The following is a 27,599-nucleotide window of genomic DNA, read 5'->3' on the forward strand; positions in this document are numbered from 1 at the left end:
TTGCTCTCTCTGAGCAAACTGATATAATAGGGCCTGCATGACAGCAGTGGTGCTGTTTTATGTGTTTGTGTTGTTAGCGTGGGACCTTGCACAACAGCTCCCAGCTATGGGCCAATATATGCGTGTGTTTGTTTGTAGGTGTGGGCATGTATGCGTGCATGCTGCATCAATCCCCTGCCAGCATCCTACCTATAAAACACATGGGTGGTCAGCCTGTTTATTGTGTGGGTTTGCAATCAATGCTCACCCATTAAGCTTAGACCAGTGAGTCATTCAGAAAGGTTAAATCCACTTACAACTTTAACCTGTGTGTTTTCAGTCATAATCTTTGTTTCCATTTTGCCTCCAGCTCATTGCTGGTAAGGAAGAATTCCAAGACCTCTCGTCCACTGAAAGCACACATTAAACAGTCTTGTAAAACTTTTTTGGATGGTGGTTCACTGTTGAATGCAGCAAAGAGAATGTAATACTTTTGTAGAACACTTACACATTTTGTAATTAATCATATCACCTTGGAAATCATTTAAGGGGCATGGATGATATAACACTTTTTACCCATGCTAGTGGCATGGCTCTAGGGATGGCAATGTCAGTCTGTCCACCACTTAGGTCCAGACTGATATATCTCAACAACTATTAGATGGATTGCCATGAAAATTTGTACAGACATTCATGGTTCCCAAATGATGAATCCTAATAACTTTGATTATCCTCTGACTTTTCATCTAGCATCAGGTCAAAATTCCATTTGATCCATTTGTCTACTAGCTGAAAAACTAACGATATTCCCATCAGCCTTAGCTGTACTTACAGGGAGAGCGATAGTCTGACATACACAAGCAGCACACGTACACAAGCAGATGTACACACAGACACACACACATGGACTACTGTGTGGGTGATCATTATATAATTATACCTACACTTATACCTTTGTTCCCTTCTCTTTCTCTTTCCTGGACTCCCCCTCCCCCTATGATCTCTCCCCTTACCCCATTGAGTGATGGCTTAAAAGAGAGGGAAGTTAATGACAAACATAATCCCTCCATTGCCTGTTAATCTAATCCTTTCTCTTACAAGCAAAAGGTGGAAACTACAAAAAAGACAACTCGGCCTGTTTTATTTTTGGATATTCATTTAATGATAATATCACTTTTCCATTTGTACAAATAAGTTCACATAATTGACAAAAAAAGCAAAGGATGACAACAAGGAGCTTCCCCCAAAAAACAGGGAAAAATTAACAATCACATTGAAAATACTTTTGGTTATCTTCAATTTATTCTATTTTACAGACAAATATTCCAGTTGCATTGCTTGATTGTTTTTTTTTTGTGGGGGTTCTCAAGGCATTTTGATAGCACTGAACTGTGAATTATGTGCTGGGAATACTCTAGGTAGGTAACTTTACAGCCATTCACAGATGTGTCTTTGGTGTGTTTGCCTATAAGTAGAGTTGTTTGGGACTTAATGTACTCCTAGGCATGCAGGCACATAGAGGGGGTAACTGATAGTAACTTGATGTCTGCAGGTCTTTGCACAAGACAGAACACGTACTTGCATTATCACTGAAGTTGACAGATCTACACACACACACACACACACACACACACACACACACACACACACACACACACACGGTTACTGTGAGTCCTTCTTTGCCCTATATTCACAGATTTGGATCTCAGCACTCTTTGTCAGCATAATAACCTTCCAGCGGATCTCCCACTTTGCAATTCTCATTATCCTCTACACAATAATATATACACTATCAAGTTTGCTGTGCTGTGTGTCTGGCCTTTACATAGTCTGGTTAGGTGCAAGTGAGCAAAACTGGGACCCTCCTTACCAGAGAGAAATTGTGCACAGCATTACACTGAGCAGGCTATTTTTACTTAAGGGAAACACAATACACAACCACTATTTGCTTTGCTTGTTGTGGGCCAGGCTAAGTAGTAGTGTACATGAATTGTGGTTGAGGGATAAAACAGAGTTTCCCTTGCAGGGAATTTAAATAATAAATAAAGTCTCTGAAGTTCTCTTTTGTTGTAGTATAGTCATGTGAATGCTTACTGTAATTAAGGCAAGCTCTACATGGATTGAAACTCAGTGCAGCACTGAAACAGAAGGGGTTCAGTCAACTGCTTCCCTCTGTACCTTTTGTAATCCTGTTTACCTTCTCCCTTTGTGATGGTAAAGCACGCTGAGGGCTTCAGAATTGAGAAGGGGGATTTAGTCTTGAGTCTGTCCAGACTCACATCTACTTAGACTGTCTGACATTCTAGGGACAAAGCCCTTTGATTGACTTTGCTGGTACCAAACGAGTTTTAATCTTCAAAGATTTTAATCTGCTGTTTTGTCTGTTAGTCACAAGAGGTGGGGGTGGAGGGTATAGAGGGCTATTAACAGTCACAATGTTGCACAATAAAAAAATAACACAAAGACACAGGTATAAAAAAACGTACGTACAAAACAAAAAAATCATTAGAATTCAAATAAAGCAATACAAGCATCAGATATTTTCTCTGCACAACTTCATTTGGTGTCTTAAAGGTCATTCACAGCAAGCACTGATCCCTTTGGGGTAGTACTGAGGAGTTACAACATGCAGCAAAAACAATTGCTGATAGTGTTTAGTTGGGCTGCTGTAATGGGGAAAAGGCAGCACAACCCTGTTTCAGTGCACACTCCTTTATGAACAGATAAAGGAGGGCATGAGGTCACTATGTCCCTTAATCCTAGGTTTCAGCCATTGACAACACACCATCAGTCCCAGCATCATAGCAGGGGAGCTGAGAGGTTGGCAGTCCAGCAATGTGAGTGAAGAAATATTATTGAAGCAGGATGCAGCATGTAAATGGAGCACTTTCAATGCTTTTTAAAGTCTAAACAGATGTTTTTGAACTTGTTTATTGTCTACTTAGACAACTGGAGGGCATTGAGTTAAATATATCTCCAGTTTCTCCTTTGCTGGTTGGCTGGCTGATACTGTATCCTCCTTTTTCACAACAGCAGTTGCTGCTCTCTGTATTTCACCAGTGGGGAAAACAGAACTGAAGAATTAAAATCCTCCTGAGGTCTGAGTAGTCAAAGCCAGGTGTCAAAAGTAGGAGGGCTTGTGTGAAGACATATTGTTATTTGATGTACAGTGATCCTGTAGTAGCAACACCTCATATTCTAGATTGCCATTCTGAACAGCAGGTTCAGGGATCATAAGCTGGGGCTGTTTTTGAGGCAGTACCCCACTGTCCAAGCCAGTCTTAACGCCGTCCAGCTCTAGCTGAGAGGGCTCACAGTCTAGGTCCAGGTGGCCCTTGGCCCTCTTCCTGCGAAGATAGCATACCACTCCCACTGCTATTGCTATCAGTACCAGCAGTAGCAAGATGGCAATTGCAGGCACCAGCATAGTGGTCAACCTCTGGTCATCAAACTGTGCATCATGGCCCCTGATGCTTTCAGCTGCCGTTTGGGCCTCAGTGCAGACACTGTCTATGCCACTAGGGGCACCTAGTGGACTGGCACACACAGTGTAGGTGGAGTTAGGCTTCAGACCTCTGAGTCTATACTCTGGGAAGGATGCTGGCAGGCTGAGTTGAATTGGTCTGCGGTCTGGCCCAGAGAGATTGCGGTAGGTCAGCCGGATTCCACGGATGTAAGGCCGCATTTCAATGTAGCGGTGGAGGTCCAAAAGGATTGAGGTTGCGGTTGCTTGATGTGAGCTGATGTCTGGTGCATCTACAGTGACAGTTGCCATGGGGATTTCAGCTTCAGGTGGTGAAGGTGGGTGATGGTTTTGCACGTCACAATACATGCCAGAGGTGCCATGTGGACAGGTACACTCTACCTGACCATGCTGGTCCAAACGACAAGTACCCCCATTCAGACAAGTGTGAGAAGGACAGAAATGCTGCTCCTCGTCTGGGTCCATGCTGCTGCTACTGGGGGATGCAGGGACAGGGGGCAGGGGAGAGTCGTCATCTTTGTCTGTGGGGTTGTCACTGGCCCTGGGGACTGGAATAGCACTAGTAGTACTTGGGAAGGTAGTGACAGGAACAGGCAGGGTAGTAGTAGTTTTGACAGTACTAGTGGTGACTGTAGTTGTAGTAGGACAGCCAAAATCCCTGTGCTCCAGCCTTTCCAATACCTTTCCAGCATTGATAGGCGGGAAATGGCAGCGTGTCTCCTCTGTTCTCTCCAGGGTGATGCTCTGGGCTCTCAGCCATTTTGGGAACCACGCTAAGGTGCAGAGGCAGTTGAAGGGGTTCTCTGCTACTGTGAGCTTTCTGAGGTGGGGTAAGAGCTGGGATAACTCTTCAGGGAGGCCCTGCAGACTGAGGCTGCTAATATCCAACTCCTGCAGCTCTCCAAGGTTCTGAAGGTCCTGAACCTTAAGAGGACCCATTGGGTTCCCAGCCAGGCTGAGGTGAATCAGCCCCTGGGTCTCCTTTAGCACTGAGGGGAAGGACTCGAGTTCGTTTCCTGAGATGTCCAATTCATGGAGGTTCTTTAGACTACCTATGAGCTCCTTATTCAGGCTGGTGAGCCCCACACCACCCAATTTGAGCGACTCCAGATTTGGGGTCTGGAGGTCTGAAGGACCCAAGGTGGGTAAGACATTAAAGCGAAGGTCCAGCAGCAGCAGTCGGGGCATTGAGAGAGCAGGCAGGGATGTCAGCTGGTTGCCCTGCAGTTTGAGTTCCAGCAGGTGCTCCAAGCCATTAAAGGCTGCAGGGTGGATGGTCTCGATAAGATTACTATACAAATAAAGGCGCTGAAGCAGTGCCATACCCTGGAAGCATTCCTCTGAAATGTGGGTGATCTGGTTGGATGACAAGTCCAGGTTTCGCAAAGAGGTCAAAGGTTCAAACACCCTTTCAGGAAGTTCAGTCAGTTTGTTTTGACTGAGGTCCAGCATTTCCAGGTTTTCCAGACCATCAAAGTCCTCTGTTGTCAAGCCCTCAATGCCATTGGAAAAGAGGTAAAGGCTTTTTGTGGATGGGGGCACTCCCTTGGGAATGGTAGAGGAGCGTCTCAGGAAACATAGGATGGATTCTGGCGTGGAACAGGAGCAGTCCTTCGGACAGTCACTGGACAAGGTGCCATAAGGAAGGATGAGGAAGAGCAGAAAGGGCATCAGCTGAGTGATTAAGACCTTCATGGTGCAGACTCTTTCTCTCTCCATGCTCAGCCTAAAACAAGAGAACAAACTGTCAATGACCTTCATAATCATTCAGAGAAATAAACAATAAATGCTGACAGATTGTAAACGCGATACAACAGTAGTACACGTAATATCACGGGCCATGTTTGAGTTCAGGAGCATCCAGCTGTTGCACCAAGAAATTTGTGACAGATAGAGCACAATGTTGAATTTCTTTTACAAAGCATATTTTCTCCCTGTATAGTAAAGTTTCCAAACCAGCCTGGGTCACCTATCGATTTGCTCTGTGATTCTTTAATGTGTTTCACAGAGTGAGATTACTATCAAAGGTTTAACTATGCATAGCCAGTGATCAAAGGCAGTCTCTTGTCACAAGGTCTCTCAAACAATAGGGCTGTAGCCGGGACCTCAAGCCTCAGAGGTTTTCTGCTATACTCGAGGAAAAGTTGACATAGTGGCGTCTTGCCACACTCTTCTGGCTAAAGGAGTGCCACATTCTCCCTGCAACGATCTGTGTAATAGATAGTACTGTGGGATGCCAAAACCGTTGTTTCCTTCTCTAATGATCTTACAGATCACGCACACGTGCATAAATATGATAATATGTGTGTTGGTGTTTGTAAACAAAAGGGTTTGTATTTGCAAGCCACCCACCCACTGCAATTTACTGTACTGCGCACACTCTGTAGTTGTAGTGGGGTAACAGTTAACTGTTTTCCCTTTGTTTATGACAGACTCTATAGCCTATGAAACACACAGACACACAGAGGCAATGAACAAAGCCAACTTGTTTTGTTTTTGAGATGATGTATGAAGTGAAAACACTGAGTGACTTTGAATGATTTTCTGTCTCTCAAGAGTCACTGTAACAGTTACACACGCCCTCTAAATGATTCACCAAAAACACTGCGCTGGTCTCTCCAGTTTCATATAACCATACCGTGTCATCTTTGTGTGGCTGTATGTCTGCCATGCTGCACGTGGCCACACATCTGTGGATGATTTACTTTGTGGCGTTCTAAACTTGGAGAGGAGCTTCACTGATAGCCCAGAGCTGCTTCCCTGACTATAGACGTAATATAAATAACACACGCTTTCTATGTTGTCATTACCCAGACTGACAGCCAGTGCTACTTGCCAGACAAGTCTCTCTAAAACTGTAAAAAGGATGAAATATACAGAGACTAAAGAGAGTATATCATCAGAAAGATAACATACTGTGATTTAAGCCCATTTTACTGGAGCCCAAGCCTCACAAAACAAACACCCTGGTAGTACGTCAACACAGTACTTGAAAGGGCTGAAAAGGAGGGAAGGGATGATGGAAAGGAGAGGGAGAGAGGAATAAGGGGAGATAAAGAAGAAACTAGTTGCTGACAAAGTCTGTGTGCCAGTTTATCATCCTCTGCTATCGAGTGAGATGACCTTGGGGGACAAGGCAACATATCTATCTGCTGACAGTTTCTTTTCTTTTGACAGCTTTTTGTCTTCTCTCTTTTTACTCATCAGAGAGTCAAAAGAAAACACTTTTTTGTCCATACTCCTTAACCAGAGGCCTGATTTGCTCAAATACACTCAAAATTCCCTGGTGTCCTGCAATTACTTTTGTTAATGTCATGATTTAAGTTTATTGATTGGAGGTGAGGATAGTGAGTAGTTGATATCTCCAAACCTTGCTTTCTGAACATTTATGACACCCACAAGTACTGTATGTTGGTCGACTTGAATATCTGAGGGTGCTTATTTTAGGGCCTTAAATGGTGCAGTTGTTGATGTCTGCACTGCACAAATACCTGAATGAGAAGCCAAATATGTGTGACTTACAGTTTTACACAGATGGAGCACATACAGAGAGAACATTCTGTTCTCACACTGCTTACCTAGGGTTGTGGCCCGTTACACCAGAAATGTCAAAGAAATGGCTTTGGACGTTTTATTTTCCTCATTTCCTTTTCTATCTTGAAACTATGTTCTTTTCCTCTGAAGTTACAGCATAGATACACAGACATTGAAGCAGTTTGTAGAATCAAAGCTGCTCTCTCAAAATCTCTTGTGTTGTGGTCTGTGGTCATACATGTTGGAAAATAAATGCACATATTTTTTAAGAACTGAAGAACATTATCTTCTCCTTCTCTAATTTTCTTTCCTATGTGCTAATTTTATTTTTCTAATTGATTTAAAAATTAAATAATACACTGATTAGTGTTTAGTTAACCCCTGTTTCAAATACACAGAGCTGTCAGTCTGTTTGCTAAAGAAAACAAACAAAAACAAAAAATAATTAAGTGTTGCTATAGTTTTGTTTCATTTACTCATAGGTGTCAATGGCACCAAAATGTACTTAATCCAACTACATGTTATAGTAGCATCAGAGCTGCTGCTGAACATCTTTTTTTTTTTTATTCATTTACGTCTCCTTCCTTTCACTCCATTTGTTTAATGAAACATTTTCTTTACAAAAAAGTCACTGCCTCGAATGTCAGAACTTGGACAGGAGATCAAGGGTTTTGGGGGGTGCACTAGAGAGGCGGCGGAAGGGCCAGTATCATCTCATCACGCCACAGCTATGGCATTTATTTTCCTTCTCTTTCAGCATACTTTTCTTTCGGCTCCTCCTTGAAATTGTAACCTCATTGGAAAGATTCCCTGATATCTTATTTTTCCTTCTCCATTGTATAAACTAAAAGCAATCATGGCATTCGCTTGAACCCCACTGCCAACACATTACTCTTATTATCTGGATAACTCTTTCAGACATGGCAGAAATTTTATTCTGTGCAGCCAGATGCCAATAAAATGACCCTGCTCAAACCTTAAGGCTTGATTGAACAAAGCAGCTAACTAGTTTTTAGAGTCAGCACCTGCTGACAGCACAGAAAAACTACAAAACTTTGGCAGCCATGCAGAAAATTTGGACCCACTTAGTATTGCAATTGTTTATGGAAAATCTTGTCCAGAAAGTAACAATCTGATGGCAATAGTTTGCTGTTGGCTACAGTTGAATGGGCAGCAGAGGTGAAGGGTTGCAGTTATCCTATAATTTACACACAGTGCCTGGGGGAATTCACTATAACAGATGAGTAATTACATTTACAGAGTTGTAAAGAATGTTTGGGTCATGCCTCAGTGGCTGGGCAGAAGTCCAAAGTAAGAACATTTTATTTGCTCCTGTTGGGAAAAAGTTTTAATTGTAGTAATCAATAATCATTTTTTAAGCAGTCATAGAGAAAAAGGCAGGTTTCATTACATGGCTCAGAAATGATGGAGGTGCAGATGTAAGAGGAGAAAGAAAGTAAGTGTGGCTGCCGTGCTGTGTATGTGTACAGAACAAGGGAAAACAAAAGGATTTGGGAAGATAAACAGGAGATGAAGGGGATAGGGAGAATCAACAGCTGGAGCGTATGCAGATGGTCTTCATATCATCACTATGTCTGGAGTACTGCATTTCAGTTTCAGTGCAGGAGACTGTGTGTGTGTGTCTGTGTGAGAGAGAGAGAGAGACAAAGAGGGTGTACACACATTGGGTGCCTGTTTGGAACAAACACTTCATGCACTTCACTGTTTGTGAGAGAGAAGTATCATATGTGTCTGAAGTTGTCCAAACATCAAATCTCATTCCTTCCGGAGATGGAGAAACTTGACTTATATCAGGGCCAGAGACGGGTATAAGGGTCCAGTGCCAGAACATACAACAACATCAAGCAGCCATGAGAGGAGAGCGAGCTATGCAGATAAAACTGAGAATATTTTTCTTAGAAACTCAACGTGGTGATTCTACCGTAGCTCCCCGGGGCAGAATGTTTATTTGAGTGTGCCTCATTCCAAACTGGGCCAGGCACATCTGATAACCCAGTGGAGGAGAAACTGTGGTGGAGGTGGGTGGGGAGGGGCTCAGTTTGTGAATACAGCCAGATCACAGATAAACCGTAGCTTGATAGGTTAGATTCTCCTGTGTTCTTTCTTTTTGGATACGAGTGACTTGTGCAGGTCTTATCAGTGGGTAAGATAAGGCGCAACTGTAGCGTCACTACAGTATGGATCCACAGTATACCGTGGAGCTGAGTGACTTCTGGCTGTGTGGCTTTAACGTAAGTGTTTTGAAGTGAGTGGAGGTGGAGGGCCCAGAGAGAGATAGTAGAAAGACAGGCTTGTCATCCTGCACAAGGAGGAATGCCCCCTCCCTTCTTGCCTTCCTTGAATTGTAATTTCCTTTTCTCTCCCCTGCGCGCTTGTTGAGACATTCCTGAGACAGGCAGCAACTGAGTTTGAAGAAGTGAGCTTGTCTGTCTCATTGGCTTGGCATTTAGAAATGAACAGGGAGTCTTTCTGGGTTTATAAACAGACGATGGATTGGATTAATGATGGTGTGGCTTATATGAAGAACAGGGGTTAAAACTTATTTGTGACCAGATCTGTTATATAACAATTGTTCTTACATCTCTGTTTTTCATGCTTCAGTCTAGGTTGGTGGGTTGTATTAGAATAAAACGTGTTGGCAGATGAATAAGTGGAATCACCCGAGGGCCAGAAACAGTAATGAGAAAATACAAAGAAAATAGCATGGGAACATCTTTGCGCAACTCTAAGTGAAATACATGGTCAGCCCCTTGAAAAGAAAAAATAAAGAGGCAATAAGAAGAGGCAAAAGGAAGAAAAGCATTTTTCCCTCTCCCTCAACTCACTATTTATCCCGCTTTTTCTTTCTTTTCAAGATGAGGAAGAAAAGAAAACACAAGCAGGGGAACAGCGGAGACAAAAGCAGGTTTCTGTCAGCAGGGGCACCCGTGTGGAGAGGTGGATAAGGCCTGGCTATGGGAAGGTGAAGTGGGCTTCAGCAATTAAATACCGGCAGGCCAAGCGTCAAGAGCCCTTATCTTCAGAGCTGAAGGCCAACACTGAGGGGCAATGAAGGGTACAAGAGGGGGTAGAAAATTGCACTGTGTGTATGTGTGTGGAGGAGTCGCAGGTCACTTTGCACTTGCATAGTTCAGCAGGCCGGACCAGAGACTACAGGGGGGCACCACGCCAAGTCACAGTAAGGGGATAAGGCTGCACACTACAGAGTGCATACTTCCATTAAAGAGGCCCCTTCTCTTCAGGGACTTTATCTATTAAAGGAACAACGCTTGTGGTATGTGCATTAGAGTATGATCTACAGTGTTGTAGGTCTGGGTTCAGTTCACTGGGGTGCACTACTAAAACATACTACTATAGCAGCTCCTAGTGTAGATTTACTACAGTAGCACAGGGACATGAATTCACATTGGTTGTAAATGATAACTTGGGCACCCAGAGAAATGCTGGTGATGAAGGCTTCCCTATGAGAAGACCTCAAAGGACCACTCCTCCAAACACTCACTCCCTATTCCCATCCCTTTCTACTGTCAGTCCTTGCCACAGCTGGAACCTGTTAACCACAATCCAGTGGGGTTATCCGTCAACATGACAAAGGGGTCAAGAGAGAATTGGGAAGGGGAAACAAGCGTTGTGTAGAAGATCCGAGGATGAAAAGATTAGTTAAGAAGTAGCGCAAGAGAGAAAAGAGCACGTTTGTGCAGACAGCAAAAACACGCAGCACAACTATGAGTTTGAAAATGTCAGCTATGTTAATGTAAGTGTGTTGGTTTGCATGTAATGCTGTGAAGTATTTGTTTATGGCATGAGGTAATGCATCTCTAATGTAGTGCTTTTTTTCTGGTAGTACTACATTAGATAAGCAAACCAAATATATATGTATCAAAAGGGGTAGGAGGACATGTGGAATGACAGAAGGATGATAGTTTTACTATGTCTGTCACTGGCAATACTCATCTTGAAGCCACAATATCATTGCTGTGCTTTGTAGTGGTATGAAGAGGGATTAGGGGCAGTAGTAATTTGAAATGTGCTGCGCAAACAAAGCTTTCCAACTGATTTCAGCCTGACCACAAGAAAATACTCTACAATAGTCACATCCATCATACATCAGCTCTGCCAGTGCTGATTGATGTCAAAGGGTTGTTGTTTTAATGAACACAAACAACCACTTAAACAACTGGCAGGTTCTTGTCGGGCTGCCTCCTAGTTGCAGAGTTTAGACTTTAAAGTTTAGACTTGAGCCTTCTCTCATTCTATGATTTTTACTTCCTACATTGTGCACATCTAAATGAGTTGCACAGCACTGTATTATTGGTGTAAAATGCGGCCCTTTTCATCTCAGGATTTATGGTTTTGACCAGGCCTGCTTATAAGGACAATGTGAAGCATTACCATTAGAGCCTGCAGCTGGAGGACTTGAAAGAGAGCATAATATACAGTCCAGGGGTGAATGGGGGGGTAGTGGAATAGTAAAACTCACAAAAACAGTGTACATTTGCTGCGCTAAAGGAGGGATACGAGGCAATTCAGTGTTTGATTTTGAAGTCTGTAGTTCCATTTTGCATTCCTGTTTACATTTTCATGTGCTAAAGAGCTATGTTTGATTGTGAAACATTAACACCAAAGAGAAATAAAAGAGACGTGAAAGCCAAACAGTCATTCCAAATAGCATCAGTCCAAAGGACAACAAAGCCCATGAAGTACTGAGGCAGAGAGGGACTCCTTGAGGTCAGAGGTCAGACTCTAGATTAGTGTTTCCACTGCTGCTCAGTATTCTGTGTCCTCAGTTGTAACTGTGGCCCAGACAACACAGATAACATGTCCTGTTTGACATGGGCACACACCCAGATCCAGTTACACACACACACGTACACCTGAAGCTTGCTGGTCCTCGTCTCCATAACAGGTGCTTTCTCCGCTCCTCCGGGGCAACATGAAACCCAAAACCCTCTGGAGTGTGTCTGAGTAAATGATGCGACCTGTGCCAAAGCTCCAGCCTTAGCTGGTTGCACACGCCTGCCTCAGAGCAGGCAGAGGTGGGCGGCCGCGGAAGCCAAACTAGACCCGAACTGGGACTCTGCAACAGCATGTCTGCAGTCTAGCTCTGCCTCCTCTGAGCTTTAGAGCATAGAGGTCAGGCACTATGAGTTCCAAAAGGAAATGTGGACCATTTCCTTTTGTTTTATTGCTGAAGGATATGACGGATGGTGCTCTAGATGCTAGACTTGATTTTGTTTTTATAAAGGCACACATGAGGGGAGACACAGGATGCACTGGCTGAGGTAGACTCTTCTTTTCTCCTCTCATTCTCTCCGTTTACACATTGTTCTCTTGTTTTGCTCAGTGAGTGATGTCTCAACACTGACACACGTCTTTCGTCAGTGCACCCTGCCCTGTGACCTCTCGGGAGAGATAGTCGTTGAGGTCACAGTCACATTTCTTTCATAGGCACACACAAACGCATCTGTCTTGAGATCTTCACCACAGGACTCTCACATTACACAGACACAAAGGATTTCAGTGCACCACTGACAACCTGGGCTTTTATCTGTTTTCTTATTTCTGTGGTGTTTGTACCTACATCTTTTGTCAATCTTGTGCCTTGTGTAAAAATCAGTTAGTAGTCCAAGCAACCTCTCCTATGCTGCTCAGCCTGTCAGTGACTTGAGCTGTATGACCCCACTACTCTGCTGAGTCTATCTTTGACCTGCCTTGAATCAGTCACAGCTGAGTGGCATAGAAACACAAACATCTCTCTGCCTTACTTACTCTCTGTCTCTTAAACCCTCTTTCTTTTTCTCTCTTTCTCTGTTTATGTTTTATTTTCTCTCAGACACAGCAGCAAACCACACGATTGCAGTAGCCACAGTCTGATCAGTTCAAAAGGACTGCATCACTAGGAAACCGTAAATACGACATCTTAGCGCCACAAAACTGGACTCTCTCCAGGCCTTGGCTTGTGCCTTCATATCCTGTACATGACTATTCACGCCTCCTCCCAGAATCAAAACTTTATTGTACTGTCTGGCTCACTGACCCTGTGAGCAGTGTTGTCCAGAGGTTTGTGCTCCTTATAGGGACACCCAAAGTGAACTTGTAGAAGGCAGCAAGGTGCGTTTCAAAAAGACTACTTTTGACAGTCTTCAAAACACCTGAGAGAACCTGACTTTGAGCAGGGACAGGGAAATGTTTGTGCTGTGAGTGTGTGTGTGTGTGTGTGTGTGTGTGTGTGTGTGTGTGTGTGTGTGTGTGTGTGTGTGTGTGTGTGTGTGTGTGTGTGTGTGTGTGTGTGTGTGGTGACTTATGGTTAGAAGTGGCTGGATCAACTAGTTTTATCAGTCAGCCACAAGCCTGGAGTAATGTGCACACACCGACACTCTGCCTACCCCACTGACATTCATTTCAGCGCCAACATGACTGCAATTCTAGTTTGTCACCTGGCCACATGATCTTTATCTACCTGATATGAAATACAGAATGTTTATTTCTCAGAGCTTGGAAATATTTCCCCCATTTTATATTACTGATGAATACACATGAACACATACAATACACAAAGGCGGGAGTCGTTGTCTCATTGTAAGGACTTACTTACTTAGCCAAAGCAACTATATATGATGTAAGATCATTCTTATTCTCTTTGTATAAAAGATCAAGGGATGGACCACATTTTTTGCACAGCTGGATGTTGACATTGTTGTCCTTTGTTGTCCTTTGTTGCAACAGCACTGTGTTGCTGAGTTCAAATTGGAGCTCAACTAAATCAGAGGGTGTGTATGAGTCAGGCGGCATGCAGGCACACTGACTGACTGTAGGACCGACCGACTGACTGGCAGGCTGACTATCCTTGTTAGACAAACAGTGTCACACGTACTCACTGAGGAAACACTTGCCCATTAACTGTCTGGCTGTCTGCTCGTCTGTCTCTACATGTGGATCATCTTTCCACTTACTCTTTGAACATACTGCAGTTACTTATCTGAGTATCTCCTCTGGCTTCCAGGAAGTTAAATAGGTCTCGACAGATTTTACAGAATAGTCCGACTGCATTTTCTGTGAGAGCACTGACATGTACACATACAGCTATCCACAGAAACACACAGGTGTGTCACCTGTTGGACAGCAAACAGGTGACACTCTTGTTTGACACATTGCACAAATTTTTCTGAAATCCCTGTCTTCGCCTTGTTGCCCTGTCCTCCCCTTACTCCTCTGCTCACTCTCTGTGTCCTTTTTCTCAGGTTTGTTCATGTAGTGTTCATTAGGCTGATGACTTTGTGAGAGAGCTCAAGGCTAAAGTAATGGCAAACAGAAACTTAGGGCAGCACTAGTGCTGACAGGTAAACATCAACTTGTGTACCTTAAAATGCAATTCAGCATAGAAACTTGTAAACTTGGAAAAGACACATACAAACTTACACCTCATTAGCACAGGGCAGTTTTTCACTTGGACTATGTGCAGATATTTGAAGGTCAGGACGTACAAATCTGTAGTTATACTTATAATATGGTCAGACAGAAAAACACTTACTCTTTCTTCATTCAGCCATGTATTTCTTTGTCAATCTCTCTCTGTAACATTAAAGCAAGGGGAGAAACACTAAGGAACATTTCTCTCAGTGAGCTGTAAGAAGGCTGAGCTGAGATTTAGTTGTTGTCTATGGCAATAATAAATGTGAAAGATGATTGCTGTGTCGGGTAGGAAGGTAGCAAGTGATTTATTGTTAAATTATTGACTAGTGTAGATTTATGTGTATACATTTGTCAATTATTATAAATTGACAAATGTATTAGTTATCCACTATTACTCATGACAAGTTTGGTAGTGCATGTTGTCATGGCTTGAGTATGGTTTAAAATGAGTCATGTCCATATTCAGTTGTTAATGACATTAAATAAATAATGTCGCATTGTCGTACAGTAAATCTGGCACTAGTGGAACTTTCTGTATTTTTTTTCCTATACTATGACCTTGATTTAAAGGCAGGCATTGTTCGGTGCAACCTGTTTTTCAGGCCCCCAACCCCACACCCCCTCCTTTTCTAAGAGTTACCGTTTGTGATTTTTCTAGTCATTCTGCCCTGCAGGCTTTTTCCTCATAAAAGAAAAAACACCTCAGACATGTGCCACACACACAAGATAAATGTCTAATGGAGATCACTGGTGCTGATTAGGATGTCACAAAGGAATTTATTGTGAAACTACTGCCTGTGTTGGTACTGCGCCAGCACTGGGGAGGCTGGCTGGCAAACCAGCAGTCAGGCAGCACAGTTCCCCTACCCCAAAACATCATGCCTCTCTTCCACTTTTAATTCCTGAACCAAGACTGTTGACTTGTTTATTGCAGTATTACTACAGTGCGATTTTTTTTTTTAAGTTATTCAAAGTGGCTTCTTAGATTGAAATTTTATTAAATTCTCATTTTCCACTGTGAAGTATATGTGACATTGAATGCCTCTGGATGTTGTTATTCCAACATTTCACAGATAAATGACAGGATGCCGTGGGCCAAGATCAGTATTTAATCTCTAGTTTGATTAGCATTGATCCGCATACTCCACAGGTGAGCCCTACCATCTTAGCAAGTGTAAAGACATCAGTCAGCAACAGTCTATTAAGACATCAACATTGACCCTCAACCCCACAATTTGCCTGCAGCAGCTGCGCACTACCAAAAGATTCCTCATATCAAGCACAAACAAGGTGAGAGAGACGAAAGGGGAGGAGGCTAGTGACAGAAGTGAATGAATAAACAAGTGAGCTCTCTGTAACCTCCTTTTCCCTTTAGGTTGTCAGTAAACACAACGGACTGCGTAAATCTGCTGAATGCAAAAATCCAGTGAGCTGCCTAAAGGAATTCATTGTGCAATTTTCTAGAAGACGATCAAAATCAATGCAATATGAACTCCTTCTAATTTCCAAAGCATTCAGTAGTCTTTTTAGATTTTTATACTGAATGGAAATTAGTGGAAACCAATGGATGCTTGGAATTGTAGAAAAAATATATTCAAATTTCTAAACAAAGCAACATGGCCCACCGAATAATTAACTATGATGTAAAGTACATGTGATTTGTACGAAACATGCAAACCACTGGTATGGTAATTTAAAGAGGCCTTTACCCTGACACCTGCTTAAGCCCATTCATTGAATAAAGAAAAAGAGGGTGTCTTGGTTTGGTTCTGAGGAAGCACAGATCTATGCCTTCAGTATACAGGATGTCTGTGTATGTCTGTGCCCATATACAGAGAGCCAAAGACGACCTGAGAGAGAGAGAGAATGAATGATGCTTTGTTATTGTAGTAGCAAATAGCAATTTGTCTAAATAAAGAACAGCTTGTTTGCTCTCTCATCTGTTTATACACGTCATTAAGTGAGTACAGTAGATTCCTGAGCTGACCTGTGACTCAGGACAATGTGTACCTGTGTGTGTTTGCTCAAACATGTTTGATCTGCCTGTGTGTGTTCTGATGTCAATGAGTCTGTGTGTGGTAGAGTTAGAGGATATAAACATCATGGAGCACCTTTGTTTGCTCTTCGATGTGTGCTTTTAGGTAGAAATATTAACATTATTAACTGACAATTATACATGGTTGCCGTGGTGTCGGGTGTTAATGAGAAACATATTGAGTGGAGGAGGTTGTGAAGAGGATGTCTAGAAGTTTAACACACACAGCTACAGGTTGCATTAATGGGAAAAGACATTTGGCTTGGATTCAGAGGCTCGTCATATTTTACTACATATTCAAATACATACATTAGGTGTGGCAGAGACGTGTAGTCAACACTCAGGAAAAAGGCAGGTAAAACACACACACGGGATGTTAGAGTGTGCTGTAATCCATCGTAGCGTGCACAAGCTTTGATGTTGAAACTCCAGGATTAAGGCAGAAACTGAGCCAGTGTGTACTTTGACATTGAAGCATTGCCCGCATAGCAAATAATTTACAGCAAGCAGACACACCATGCACAAATTCCTTAACCTGAGGAATATGTGCATGAGTTACGGCTGTCAACAGAAAGTCAACCCCAGAATTAGAACTCTACAGTAGCCACTGCTCTCTCTTCTTCTCTGTTTTCCCTGAGGAGGACTGGGCAACTCAGAGAGAGGTGGAGGAGCTGTAAGGCAATTAGGGAGAGTAGCGGTGTGCATGCAGAGGCCCGAGGCCACGGTCTTGTCCTGTTTATGTGTGTGTCTTTACAAGCCCACGCAGTCCCTGTCACAGCTCATTGACAACTAACACAACACAGGAATGAGGCAGGACAGAGGTTGAGGGGTCAGGAGGGGTGTGTAAAGTAGAATAGAAAATCAGAGTGACAGTTTTCACCAGTGACGCAATGACAGAGCATAAGCAGACCCCAGCACAATAGGCGGTTTAATAGTTTTTATTTTCCAAACAAAGTTCTGGGAATATAGCTGTTAAAAACCAGGCAAAAGTGTAACTTTAAAAATACCATTTGCAACAGAAACAGTACTTTTCTTTCCTTAGAGGGACGTCATACTGAGCAAAGCGTACGCATTTTCTCACCTTTTGCCTCCTACAAGAGCATCTTCTGAGCTTTCTCGCAAGAGGACTTTGTTGACTGTACTTGCAGTGATCAGCCCAGAACCTTTTACAGGATAAAGCTGACGATATTCAAAATTTTTTTGACAACAACAAACTCCATGAAAAACACAAAACCAACTAAATGTTTGTTTGTCTCTCAATACTTTGACTTTCCTACCCTGTATGCAGCTCTTAGCCCCAAGCTCAGTAATTTTCTAAAACCGCTGGGCACTGTAGTTTTTAGCAAACATAAAAAAAAAGAGTACATAGTGCGTTTGTCAGGGACTATTTTCAGCTGAGGATTAATGCACAATTGGTGCTGAGTATTTATAGCAGCAGGATGTTGTAGTGTTAACTCAAAATAAACTACAGTGCCCACGTTCATCGCAATGAAGGAACATGTCCACAGCTTATTAATATGTTTTGAATCGTTTTTGGATATCAGTGGAGCTCTATGGCACAGAGGAATAAGATATATCAGGCTTAACATCAGCTTATACTAATATTCTAATAGATCCTACTAATATAGTAGGTAGGGTTGGGCGATATGACGGTATATACTGTGCAACGGTAGAAATGGGTCCACCAAATTGTAATTAACAAAGCAGGAGGAGTTATTTTTATTTGTATGGACGTTCCAAATAAAAGGAGAAAATAATCAAATGTGATGAAGTACGGTATGGTTATTTTAAACCATTTCTTAATTAACATTTACAGAGCAAATGCTGTATTGTGCCATATACCATTGCCGTGATATAAAATGACATATCCCGTGATAGAAGATTTTGGCCATATCGCACACCCCTAATAGTAGGATCAATTCATTGTTGTTTCGGTCTTGTCATGAGATTTTCTGACAATAACAAAAATATAGAATATCACCAGACTTATCCTTTTAAATGTGTCGGGACATAAAATCCAGATGAAAATCTATTTAATTTGATCTGCTTCTTTCTAGAAAATTCGATATATTTTTCTGAAAAAAATGTATTTTTAAAAAAAAGTGTCTTACACATACTGTAGATGTTTACAAGGTTACATGTACTGAGAAGTCTACATTCTACCCACTTCTGCCACAACTCCATAACTTCAGCAACCGGGCAGGCATGGTCAACTCTGAACTTCCTCTATTCTCTCTTTTCCTTTTCCCTCTGTCTGTAACCCTTCACAGCCTCACTGTATCTATTAAATGCGCTGTGTGTGTGTGTGTGTGTGTGTGTGTGTGTTAAGAGAGCTGGTCTTGTTCTCCTGCCAGTCTTGTTAAGAGGCTCAGAGTTGTGTGAAAGGACCCCATTGAGGAAGCAGGGTGTTACGGTTAACACAATATGGACCGCCAACAGCGTGCGGTTTGGGTTTGTGGATGCAAATATTCAAAGGAGTGTATTATTATGACGTGTAAAAAATACACCATCCCTGATGTAATCTATCTTACACTAAACAACAGGGTTTTTTTGTATTATGATAAAAAACTATTCCTGATGTTACCAGTATGTTTGTATTATGGTAACTGGCCACATCTTATTCATAATGACACAAATTACTAATAAAACTGTCAGATTTCATTTCATGCTTCACTCACCCAGTGAAGAAGCTTCCTCCTCTACTCTCGCTCCACTTTTCTTGGTTTCAGGTCTTCCTTCCCTGGAAATAAAACAACAGTTGTACCTATTAGCCAAATATGTTGCAATGTTCTTTTTGTGTTGCTTCTCTCTCCACTTATTTGGAATGCAGCCCCCTGTCATGCATTGTTAATGGCCCACAAGCAAAACAGGAAGTTATTTTCCTGTTAATTGGTCGGATTCCAGCTGGGTGCGGGAGCGTGCTGAGTGCTGGCAGGCCGTGTGGCAGCGCAAGAGAATGACAGAGCGGCAGAGGAAGAATGCAGGCTGACCACTCTCCACTCTGTCAGCTCCTTGTCCTGTGATATCAGCCCATCAGCCGTGGCCCGAGAGTGTCTGTGTGTGTGTTTGTGTGTGTGTGTTTCCTGTGCTTCTTTAACCCCCTATATGTTGTACTGTGTTTATAGCACAGTTTCTGGTATGATCTGAAAGATTAATTGAGTTTTGCCCGATTAAGCCGTTTATGAATGAGGTATTGCCTCAGGAGAGCGTAGTATTACAGTAATGTAAAAATGATATACATTGACATTTCCTACAAAGACTAAAATTTGACTGTTAATATTTCAAAGCAGGTACTGTATAAGGTTTGTACAGGTTTGTAAGGTTTCCATTTTATTGTTTTCAATAAAGGGACATTTTTGCCTGTGCTTTTCTTCAGTTAGTGTTTTGATCAAGTGTGTGTGTGTGTGTGTTTAAGACACGCTAAACCCGTGGCAAAGGCCCTCAGTTTGTTAAAGCCAAGAACAGCTTTCATTTTATGTGATATAAGACAACGGGGCAAATTGACCACAGTCTGTGTGTTTTTAATGATTAGCATCTCATTATCCATGACCACAGAATGATTTGTGCGTGCGTTCATGTGTTTGTTGCTTTGTATAAATACAGTATTAACTAGTATCGAATGTTATTTTTGAGCGTGGTTATGGGATCATAAATATGAGTCGGTTTTGGGAAAACCCAAACACAAAGTGACCACTTGATAGATTTTCTATTAGTTGGAGGCGATTGGCCAAGAGCAGCTCCCACATTTCTTTCTAATGGCAGACTTTTTTCATTTAATTTAATTTAAGGCACGGTCATAAAACAGTTTTGGAGATAATTAGCTGAGATGCACACAGTATTTCTTTATTTTCCTCTCCCATTTTTACAGCACAGACAAACTATACAGCTATTCATACTGAATACACTAGACTCTTCCAGTATGTTTGCGCTAAGCACTGTTTTTAAGACATATTTCATATACCTAAGCTCTGAGTCAAACAGTCTGTGGAGGGGGAAAAGAATGAGGACCAAACCATGTGCTATACCTGATTGTATAACACCTGAAACCTCACTTCACTTTGCATATACCTATATCTCGGAGTCACCCTGCAGCACACGCTGGCTTCCACATACATTTGAAAATAACCTGTCACAGTCCAGGGCTCAGTTTGGCTCGCTGGCCTACTGTGAGGCCTTTGCTGCACTCTGCATCTGTGTGTTTATTTGTCTGTGGGAGTGTTTTTGCACACAACTTTTGTATATGTTTTTGGGTTACTTGCATAGATTTCACTGATCTGTACAAGTAAACGCTACGATGCATGCTTGCTAGTGATGGCATATATGCCGGGGTGACTGACCATCTTGTGCGTGTAAGTACTAAGTGTGGGGACACTCGTGCGCTGACCCGACACTCAAAATAGATGCGAATCATCTTTACTGCTGAGCTCCGTGAAAGACTGTAGCACTTTTGTAAAAGACAAAACTGTCGACAACAATATTCCTATTCTTGGTATCTCTTAATTCCTGTTCAGGCTGCCTTCTCCACATCTTTCCATGAGACATTTAGTGTTTAATTTGTGCAAACTGTGCACTGCCAAGTCATTGGTAGTATCTTTTAACCTGCCAGTACCTCTTATTTTCTCTTTTCACCATTATTGGTTTACTTTCATATTTATTCTCCTTTGAAGGAGTTATTTTTGTCATTCCCTTTGTTAGAGGACTGATACTTTTCAGCCTCTCTGTCCACTATAATTTTCTTTCTTCCTCTGTGTTCTGTTAAACATAAATATCGCCTCACCCTTCGCCTCCTCTGTTTCTCCTTTTCTCTCTGTGTCACTCCCTTTCTCTTTCCCCATCTGGTTTAATCGCTCCCAAAGCAGAACAAAGCTGAGCAGTCTGGCGTTAATGTTAGAAGCACTTTGTAGTGGCATCATCTAAAAATGCCAACAATTTGTCCAAATTATAGCTCAAAACATCGGTCCAAACCCTAAACCTGCGGAGGATGGGTGGCATAAACAGAGAAAAGCTTCATGTTCTGCTGTAGGTGTGCTGCCTTGCTTGATATTTACACTCTGCTTCTTGTATGTTGAGTATGTACACTAGTGACAAGCTGTGACTTCTGGCACTGTCACAACCGCTCCGCCGTTGATTGCAGCATTGAGTGGTTGAGATTTGGGCTGATACGCAGTGGCATTTGGATATACACATGCAGGCATTAGCACGTATACATGCACAGATTTTCTCTCTCTGGCTGCCTCTTACTCTCTCACGGCACGGACAACAGCAGATAACAACACAACTTATGTCCCTGACTGCGACGGAAATAGACGGAGAACTCCCAACATCGACTGATGTAATGCAAGAGAGTGGCTCTGCACGTACGTGTCGGCTTGTATGTTCGACGTGCCTACATGAGAGTGTGTGTGAATGTCGCTACTTTCTGTGACGAACTAGGTCTTGGACACTTGGTGACACACTAACCCACAGGTACACACACCCAGCATGAGCTCACAAATTTATTCTGCCATCTTATCATTCAATCTATATTCGGTAAAACGTTAAGAGTTAATGTTCATCTCAGTGGTTTAATATTTGACCTTCCTCTTAAAGTGAGATCTGTCTTTCCCACTCCTGGTTTTGGTCAAACAGTATAGGTGTGTGAGTGTGTGTGTATGTGTGCCCTTGCTTTGCTCTTGCCCAGTAAGATCTGGTTCAAGGCTCATTTCCTAATTACAGTGCTGGCCAGAGCTAATTACAACCTTAGATTAAGAACCGTTTCTCTTTTTTTACGGGCCCACTGAAATGCAGCAATTTGTGGTGGCTTTCTGGGGTGAGCATCCTCCCTCTCATCCTCTCTCTCTCTCTCTCTCTCTCTCTCTCTCTCTCTCTCTCATTCTCCGTCTGTCTCTCACTCTGCTCCTCTCCCCGAATACTTCACTGGAGTCGGTTTAGGAATTTGGGGGATTTTTTTGGCTTTTTGCAGAATTTCCAACCAGAGTGAGAAGGTAAAGAAATAGCAGGGTTTAATTTAATGTAAAGCTTGAGAGAATAGTTTCTTTCATGCCATCTTTGATTCAGAGGGTCATCTGCTTTAGAAGACAAACTGGTGAAATTTGACGACAGTGAGCATGTGTGTGGATGTGGATATGGAGGACAGCAGTTATTTGGGGTTTGAGCTCAAGCTGGGGCACTCCAAAGCCCTTAGATCCCTTCGCATGTGTGTGTATATTTATGCAAGGGTTTTGAAGTGGTTCTTCTGAACGCATCATTTGGCTGCATCGGCAAGCTCTTCTTCAATTTAACTTGGCAGGCGTACGGGCTGGGGTTTGCCTCCGCATACCGCTGGGTCAGCATTGATGTGTGAGGCTGAGGCTTTTGAAGCCGGGGGTTTTATTTAAGACGCCTCTTCAAGAGAGCAGCTCTGGCTCTTGGTTGTCAACCAGAGAACACCCCCCCTGCTGCGCAGCACCTGAGGAGGGGCACGCTGAAGTCTTTAATTCTGACGGACAAAGAATTAGTACATCTTGAATTCTCTCTCGCTCACACAGACTCCTTGCTAATTGTGATGAGCCCTCACTTTCACATGAACTTTAGAAAAACAAATACATACACACACACACACACACACACACACACACACACACACACACATGTTCACACACTTATTCCAACTTTCTGCCCTGTCGACTCTCCTCTCTGCCTGCTGTGTGAGTGCCCCACTCTTGTCTTCCTCTCCTACCTCCACCTCCCCATATCCCTCCCTTCCCCAGGCCTCCTCGCCTCAGCACCTGACTTTTAACCCTCTAATCCCAACCACTGGCCCTAACTTGTGTAAAACGGAGCTCTGGCGATACAAGGCACGATGTGAAAATCCTCTGCTCTCAGCCAGTTTGGAGAAAGAAGAGTGGCAACATTCAGTGTAAGGAGGTGTGTTGTGTTAGTAAGTAAAATTTACAGGCTCCTGTAAGACGTCCAGCAGCTCTTTTAGTCATGTCTCAACACAACAAATGAAAGAACACAATTGTCAATCATCTTCAGTAGCAGATTTAGACATCAGTGCTCTTTTCCACCCGAGCTCTTTGGCACAGATAATGAAATGCCAGCCTTGATTTGGAAAAAAAACAAACAGATGAAAATACAGGCTGACACAATGTTGGTAACCAGATCCTGGATGGGAAGTGCAGTTTCAACATCACTGTCAAAGTGGTGTGACAGCAGGCCTGTGCTTAATTGTTTGAATTGGGTTTTATGACCGGGCAGTGATAATCCGCAGTGTGCCTATGTGTCTCACTTAATGCTCACACCAGCATGCACAATTGCTCATTTTATTGTCAAAGTGTTGCCGTATGTTACACAAATAACATTTTGACAAGCTGTGACTTGAATTTTATATCACAGGTGAAGAGATGCAGTAAAAACTCATTCATTCCTTCTCTCTGTCTCTCTCTTTGTCCTCATATACAACTCTTTCCCTTCAGACTGCTTTCAGTCTCTCTCTCAGCAGTGAGAAGTGCGTCGGTGTCAACAAGTGACTGTACAAACACACCAGTCTGCTGTGTAGAGAGTGAAATGCTGGAGCAGAAAGCAGCGAGCTCTACATCTGTATTGTACAGCATATAGAAAATAACTACACTGGTACAACTGCTCACTTGTACTGTAAGTGTTACAATCTGTGCAGCATAGTAGCCTGAAAGTTCTCCACATTAGTGAAGGATAATTGGCCTCCTGTGGCTGCTCTGCTGTGTCTGGTGGCCTAATACAAACCAGTTACCACCATTATATCCTGTCAATGACACAGTAGCTTCTCCTATAGCATAATGACAGCCTGTGAGGAAACACATAGCGAGGAAACAAGCTTTATACCGGTGTAGGGGTTAATAGCGGGGCCATTGTAGTTTACGCCGCCTGTTTTACCCCCAGGAAAGACTGGGCGAATTTCTGTGCCTGTTTGTGGGGGCAGTGTAAAAGATGGTAATCGAACTGAAAGCTGGAGGGACTGTGGTCAGAAGACTGTTCTTACATGAATTCAGCATCTCAGGCGAAAGGCATATGTAGAATTTTTTAACCCAGTTATAATTTGATCTCTGATTCCCAGTTGAATTTTATGGATTCTGGTTATCTCTAAGGAGCTTCCAGTGGTCTTTCACATGATAAATAATCATTTAATTTCACTGTTGTTTTATTCAGTGTTAACACAGTAAGATTACTGCTTTAACAAGGACCTTTTTGATCATGTTTCTTTGGTTACTGTCCCAGCAACAGAGTACAAACACTTGTACGGTTAAAACTAAGTTAAATGTGTGTGCGTCACTTAATATTCATATATATGTACACACACATTTAACTTAGTTTTAACCGTACAAGTGTTTGTACTCTGTTGCTGGGATATATGAATATATATATATATATATATATATATATATATATATATATTGTAGACCTCCTTTGGGACAAGATGAGACTCCTTCTTTAAGGATCCCTCTCAGAGAATCAAAGTTTACAAACAGATGCAGTGAGTTCTATGTAACTTTACTTTTCTGACCAGAGATTGGTCTAAACATGTTGAGTCATGTCACTTTTTTGGATGTTAGTTTATTGGTGGAGTAGGTCACTCAGAGATTAAATCTTCCAGGAATTTGACCTCATCACTCATTGGTCTACTGCACACATGCTGAAGGAAACTGATGTCTCTCTAATTTCTGTGTGTACCTCTCTTCACTTCTGAGCCAGTGTTTCATTCATCTGTCATTTATTACAATAATAATGAAGTTGTGTCGTCATTTTTATAACAGTAGCAGCTGTTGAAAGACATCTTTAATATTGTGGTGTGGCACCAATCATGCCTATGACTGAAACTTGGCCACCAGTACTGTGTTACACAGCTAAGACATTTTCTTGTCTTCCATTCATCATATGGGCTTGCTGATTATCTAGTAACTTCATGAATTCCTCAAGATTTGTTTTTGTTCAAAGCCACCATAAAAGTCAAGTCAATGCGTCACTGATAGTCAGGCTTGGCATTGGTACTTGTCTTTGCCCAACTTAAGTCTTTATTTACAGTGAAAAGTAATGATCCACTGCAACTGCCAATTTTCTGAAAAATATAAAATAACTCATGGAAGCTGTGATCTACAGTGTGCTGCAGTAATGATTTGGGGATGCCATATATCATCCTGGACAATATCACCCTCCACTTGTCTCCAGATATGATAGTCTTAATGTTGTCAAGATAATCTGGTTTTGCTAAAATACTAAACGTATTAACTTTGCATTATCTGACCCCTGTGAGCGTCCTTCGCATCGAAACCATTTCAACGCTTGTGTCCTATTGAACTTTCTGTTGTGGGACGTTCCCCTGTGTGCGTCCAAAAACAGCTGTCCTCTGCGGTGACCACGGCTCGGTGCGGTCTAGACACTCGGCTCGGCCCCTGCATGCTGCACGGCGTCCTGCGGTCCAACGCCAACCCGCCTCATTACCGCCCCAACGGTTCCTTTTGCTCCGCGCACACGCTCGCGTTTTACGCATTTCAGCATTTCCCAAATACAGACAACCTCTGCTATACTGTCAGTGATCAGAAGCATTAGTGGCGATCACATCGCCAGTAAAACGTGTTACATCCAATAAATCACTGGAGTGTTCATGTTTGATTTGTAACTCCTTACAGTAAAGAACTACAGTATATTTTTTTGCATTTTACAGGGATGCTGTATTCATTTACAGAAAAAACTAAAGACGTTTTACTATTACAGTAATGCACTGTACGTTAAAAGCATAACCGCGTTTTTATAATATTATCAACTTAGCCTAATGTTGAACACAAGAGAAACACGGCGAGTCTCTGTTGGATTATTCTACTGAGTTTTCGTGAAGGGAGTTGCCATACAGGACACACAAACACAGTGGTCGTTGGTGACTTATCTTTTAAAAGGGACATCAACTTGACGAAGAGTTTGGGTTTTGTTCTGAAAAAAGTTTCAGTTAATTGGTGCAGTTAATCTATTAAAATGTTCCCAAAGTTAATCATATTCCACCCAAAAGCATTTGTCAACATAAACCTGTGTAAGCGTCTTTACGCACTTCTTTATCCTGTTCCAAGTGTTAGAGCCCGAAAAGTATGAAATGTTTATCCTTGTTTTATTAGTCAAAGTAGGAAACTCTTACCCTGAACTTCGAAGAATTATTGTTGTGAGCGCAGTCGCGCTTGTGTCTTTATCCAAGCGGAGCAGTTCACCGATATAACTCCAGACCCTGTAGTTTTCCGTGTGTGCGCTCTCTCTCTCAAAAAAAAGTTTACTGTGAACGTATTAAACTTACAACGAACGGTCTTCATCAAATCCTGGGAGAGGTGCACCGACCTCCACGTCAAGGCATGCGCTGTGCTGACTCCCTATAGACAAAAAGCGCTTTATTGGTGAGCACAGAGGAGAGTTTAAGCGGAGAGATGGGAGGGGCGAGGCGAGGTGCACCGCAGCAGAGCGCACTCCTGCACAGACCGGAGAGCGGCAAGCAACTCACCTTGCAGCTTGGCAGAGTGCTAAGGAGAGAAATTCCAGACTCCTTGCACTGTGCCATATCTTAATGCCTATACCTGCACGACCTGTTTTAAGCAAGAGACATTACTGGTTTCATTATTAACTGTTGGAAGAGGTTGGTTACATTTCATTTGAATGACTATTAAACTTATACCTTGCTTTGCTTTTTGAAGTATTCATTTTACTCCTCTGCATAAAATTATGCCAGTGGTTATAGGCTTCAGCATTATGCTTAGACTGGGCTAATGATCACACCAAATCAAACTAGCTAGTTACACAACATCCCTTTGAACACACACATGATATAGCAAACATTTGTTAAGTAATATTAATGATACATGAAAAGAGAGATGCCAAGAAAGTTATTTCCTCTATTTATGTCAATATCTATCAATTTATGAATTAATCTGATCTCACTCTTTATCTGTCCATTGACATATGAGTGGCTGTCAATTGCCTCCACAGTGTACGTGCAGTGTACATTAGCACATATGGTCGTTTCATTCACAGGGCCATCTTCAAGCTGAAAAAGATATTGAATACTTCCTAACGCCAGTGACAAACTACCCGTCAGCAGCTGGCAGCCTATTTCAATGTCAGCCAGTCCCAACAAGGTACAGT

At 42.4% G+C, this 27,599-nt stretch overlaps 2 protein-coding genes across 3 annotated transcripts in view; one reads left to right on the forward strand and one right to left on the reverse strand.

The window, feature by feature from the left end:
- Positions 1-27,599, forward strand: part of coro7 (coronin 7) — a 111,115-nt gene that overhangs the window by 55,414 nt on the left and 28,102 nt on the right. The gene's annotated exons all lie outside the window — the stretch shown is intronic.
- On the reverse strand, positions 1,118-26,943 carry vasnb (vasorin b). The gene is made up of 3 exons (XM_044182328.1): positions 26,608-26,943; positions 19,145-19,206; positions 1,118-5,189 (listed from the first exon to the last, which is right to left on the reverse strand). Exon 3 carries the CDS (start codon positions 5,180-5,182, stop codon positions 3,101-3,103), a length of 2,082 nt encoding a protein of 693 aa, XP_044038263.1. The 5' UTR covers positions 5,183-5,189; positions 19,145-19,206; positions 26,608-26,943; the 3' UTR covers positions 1,118-3,100.

Source organism: Siniperca chuatsi, linkage group LG21, assembly GCF_020085105.1.
Source record: "Siniperca chuatsi isolate FFG_IHB_CAS linkage group LG21, ASM2008510v1, whole genome shotgun sequence".
NCBI classification, from domain to species: Eukaryota; Metazoa; Chordata; class Actinopteri; order Centrarchiformes; family Sinipercidae; genus Siniperca; species Siniperca chuatsi.

Bases quoted from the DNA above. Each gene is read 5' to 3' on its own strand.
- vasnb (XM_044182328.1), bottom strand. From the start codon at position 5,182: ATGGAGAGAGAAAGAGTCTGCACCATGAAGGTCTTAATCACTCAGCTG.